Consider the following 4,087-nt stretch of genomic DNA (forward strand, 5'->3'; position numbering starts at 1 on the left):
GAAGGGGCGGGTACGTAGTCACTCGAGCGAAGCGACAGCTAATATCATATATGCAATTATCCATCTAGATGGGGCTAGGTAGCACTAAGAACTTTAGGAAGTTTCCTGCTGTTACGCCAAATGCACATTTTTACGGGTTCATCTTCAAGCCGTGTTCTCGCGCTCAAACACAGTCTTGAAATCAGACAAATGACCCGGGAAAGACTTCACAACTACATCGTCAATATACACCACCTCTACGATGTTTACAATAAAGTAATGGAAGATGAGGTTCATTGCTCGCTGGTAGGTAACTCTAGCGTTATTCAGACCGAAGGGCATCACCTGCCAGCAGAATAGTCCGTCTGTCCAACAGCACCAGCACCCGGACAACGGAACGCTGTTTTTGCCTCGTCCTCTTTGGAGATGAAAATATGGTTATACCCTAAGTGACCGTCCATGAATGACAGAATTTTTTGCCCAGCTGCTCTGTCCACTAACAGATCAGCGATTGGCATTGGGTTCTCGTCTTTTGGTGGGGCAACATTTAGATTCCGGAAATGCATTCTTTCCCCCCGCTCTGGGCTTTTTGTTGGGGCAAAAATACGAAAGATAAGGATCTAATGCGAACCTTGACGCCCGACGGGCGATAAAGGTAAGGTAAGGGACGGAACCAATGCTGTGTGGAAAGATGCAACGAGGAAACCTCTTCCCGTCCCGGTCGAAAGCCGTGCAAAGACGTAATAGGATACTGCATCTCGTAACGGTAGAAAGAGGAAAGGCTAAGCGAAAAAGGTTAAGATTGCTTAATGAGTTATGGCCACTAGTCATTCGGATTTCTCCTTACTCATGTAAGTATTCTCACTGGGCATTTAGCTAGCCTATATCTCCGCTTTCGCTTCCGTACTCAACCGTCTCTCTCCTTAGTCCGATCCTAGCCTCTATTGATTGAGAGGGTTGAAGACTCCTTTTATGCAATTATGAATTCCACGGAACTTTCTCGATTCCAACGCACCTTATCCTTTTGGAGCTGACGTAACAAACTACGCGAGCCTCCCGACGAAGCCAACATAAATCCTATCCGAATAAAAAAAATAAAAGGCAGTTTCATTATGGTGGTATACCAGCCGCCTGTTCTGGAACTTCCAGTTCCAATCGAAGCATATATATCCGTAAATGGATTTGTATGTATAGCCACTTCAGTCGTGCTCGTTGTTTCTCGAAAGTATCTTTTTTCTGGGAACATGGTCAACCAGAAATTATTATGTTCGTTCATCCGCCGATGCAGAAAATGCTCCAGTTTTCCATTCTCATATGAGGCCGGAAAGTTTATTGGCAACAGGTCGGCACGAAGTGATTCATCATGCTCAAACATGAGGCGATCGTTCGTTAGGGACGGTTTATATATCATAAAATTCCCACAAATGGAATGAGAAGTGGGTCCATGTAAATGATCGAGACCTCGCAAACAACAACGCTCCTTCCCCATATGGAGTTCGGAACCCAAAGGCAATCGTTGAGTGAACTGTATCTTCTTTGTGTTAGTTGACCTAAGCCGCACCATTACTGCTGGGGTGGGGCTCGGCCTCCGAACCGTACGTGGGACGAGTTTCTGCCTCATACAGCTCGGGCCGAAGACCGGGGGAAGTTTAGGAGAGATGGGGAGACCCAGCAGCTGCCGGTCGGGGCGGGGATAAGCTTGTGAAGAAGCAAATCCCCCCCCAAAAAAAAACCGATCTATAGCGCTAGCGCTTCGCGTTCTTTCTATTTCATCCCATTTTTTTTCGGGATAGGCGGAAAATACTAATCTAATAAGTGAAGTAGTCGTCGTCTGACCAATTGGCTCGAACACCAGACCGCTCGTGCCCGCCCATTCTGTCTCGCCCTAAATGGAATGGCTCTCTTAGTTACGCTGCGCCCCGTTCCGAGTCCCCACGTCCGCTCTTCTCCGCCCGCAACCCAAGAAGTTGGCTTTGCCAACACAACATTAGGGCCGTCCCCTTCATTCTATGCCGACCCCGGCCCGGGGCTGGCTTTTTGGGAAGCCCGTTCCCACCGCGCTCACGGCCCGGCTGGCCTTCCAGCGGTAGTGGGAATTCTCCCGTTCCCTGGTCAAAGACTTGGTTGGATGCGGGATCTACTCCACGAGGAGCGGTACGGACGTAGATGATATCATCACGACCTCTCTTTTCGTACCGCTAGGGATGCTTAACGCCACTTCGCCAACTGGCGTTACCTGCGCTTTCGTGTCTCTCAGTGTGGTCAGCACTGGGTGTTTCCGAGCAGCGAGGCTTACACCCATTCGCATTAGTTCATCCAAAGTTCCTTACCCTTATGCACGAATTATTGAATAAGCCATCTTCCTATCAAGGTTAAGGAGTCAACTGAGCATCTCAGCGGCGGGATTGAATACCCGGATCGAATCAGAGTTCACGCCGCCCGCCCTGAACAAATAGGAGGCGTGGGCCACAGGTCGCACATAAGCCGCCGGGTCGCACGACAGAAGAACACCCAACATACAGATGCACACTCCTCCATGTGAAATATTCATCTTCATTGGAGCTTTTTGGTGGTAGTCGTGACCAACAGCCATCAGCTGTCGGCTCGTTGGCAAGGCGAGAGCTTCAAGGATTTCAGGTGGCACACCCCACACACAAGCACCACCCGACGAAGGGGGGACGGGGAAAGCTACAGGCCCAAAACCTTCGACCCTTCTTTCTAAATGGGGGTGCCCGGAGCACCTCATCTTGTCATTTCGTCGTTGCTCATTCCCGTTAGGGTTAGGCCGAAGTGTTTGGCGTTTCCTTCTCCGCGCCCGCTCACGCTTTGCTGACCTATCGCGTGGTAAAGAGAAGAGAGTACGAAAGAATAGTAAACAGAGCACACCGCAGAAAGATTCGAAATATGAGAAGTCCCCCTTGGATTCGAGAAGAAGGAAATGAAGAACGGGAACGAAACTAAATGAGGCCTTTCTAGCTCTAGTTTCGGATGAGCTTCCCCCAATTATGTCTGGTAATAGAATAGGGCGGCTTGCTCTGACTAAGACTCCCATTTTTGCTCCGTCCATAGAGCGTATGAATTTCCTGGAATGTAGATAGACCAAAAGAGGGAATGAAGGGATAAGAATAGGAATTATAGTACCATTGGAAGAAGGGGCACCTGTGGGAACATCTCTACTGACGAACCATTTCAATAGTAAGGGTGCTGCCGTGCCACGAGGCACGACCATAGAAGTAATGAAAAAGAAAAAGTTATGTAGTTGGACCATCTGCTCTATCCGTTCGAGTTTCGCTTCTCTAGAGAAGATGAGACGCTAAAAATGAAAGTGTTCGCAACGCATACCGAAAGGATACCAATGAAGCCGACCATTAATGACTAGTTCGAACACCAGGAGCGGTCTGATCAAATAAGGGAGCAGACCGCTCTTAGAAACATAAAACAAAAGCAAACTCTCATAGTTCGGAGCCCAGCTCCAACTACTTCTTCGTAAGTAAGGTGAGGTACTTCTTTCGGTTTTTTTAGGGGGTCGCCCTTCTTTTTGTTGAAGTAGCCACGACTTTGGTCGTAGTCAGTTCAAACACATAAACCCGCAGCCATGTTGATCAAAATGACTAAGTTTCATGACTTGACCAGTCACTCGCCCTCGTATTAGAAGATCATCTCACCCTGTGGTCGACATTCCATTCCCCTTAGTCGTAGGTGCTCGTTCTATTCTAAGTCATTCCACGCTAAAACCTCTAATCCACTCTTTCACCAGCTAATCCATAAGGAAGTTTACTTTGCCAACCCTACCTTCTTCTTTTTCTTTCTCTAGCTCGGACTAGCAGGTTGGCTTAATCTAAACTTACTTACTATATATATATGAAATAAAATCCCCAGGGAATTAAGGGAATGACTTTTCATCTAACCTTGCTTACTTCTAAAACCTTGCTTTGAACTTCCTTACTTGATAGCACGTGGGATTACTATATCCTTACTTACGATATAATATCCCTGGGGAGAAAAGAGGGACTCACTAGCTTACAGATTAGCTCGTGGGCTGGTTTGCTTCTTTGATACTGGTTCTACTACTACTCCGGGTTAGAGCGCTGGATTAGCGGCTTACGGA

The 4,087-nt window shown here is 47.7% G+C and overlaps 1 protein-coding gene and 1 pseudogene across 1 annotated transcript; both read right to left on the reverse strand.

Moving 5' to 3' along the window:
* Positions 1–738: 738 nt before the first annotated feature.
* Positions 739–2,281, reverse strand: LOC114757181 (cytochrome c biogenesis CcmF C-terminal-like mitochondrial protein; annotated as a pseudogene).
* Positions 1,855–3,862, reverse strand: LOC114757177 (cytochrome c biogenesis CcmF C-terminal-like mitochondrial protein). Its single transcript, XM_028946183.1, has one exon. It carries the CDS (start codon positions 3,245–3,247, stop codon positions 2,360–2,362), a length of 888 nt encoding a protein of 295 aa, XP_028802016.1. The 5' UTR covers positions 3,248–3,862; the 3' UTR covers positions 1,855–2,359.
* Positions 3,863–4,087: the final 225 nt, after the last annotated feature.

The sequence above is a fragment of the Neltuma alba genome, unplaced genomic scaffold (assembly GCF_004799145.2).
Source record: "Neltuma alba isolate B1F8T4 unplaced genomic scaffold, ASM479914v2 tig00010578_pilon, whole genome shotgun sequence".
In the NCBI taxonomy this organism is placed as follows: Eukaryota; Viridiplantae; Streptophyta; class Magnoliopsida; order Fabales; family Fabaceae; genus Neltuma; species Neltuma alba.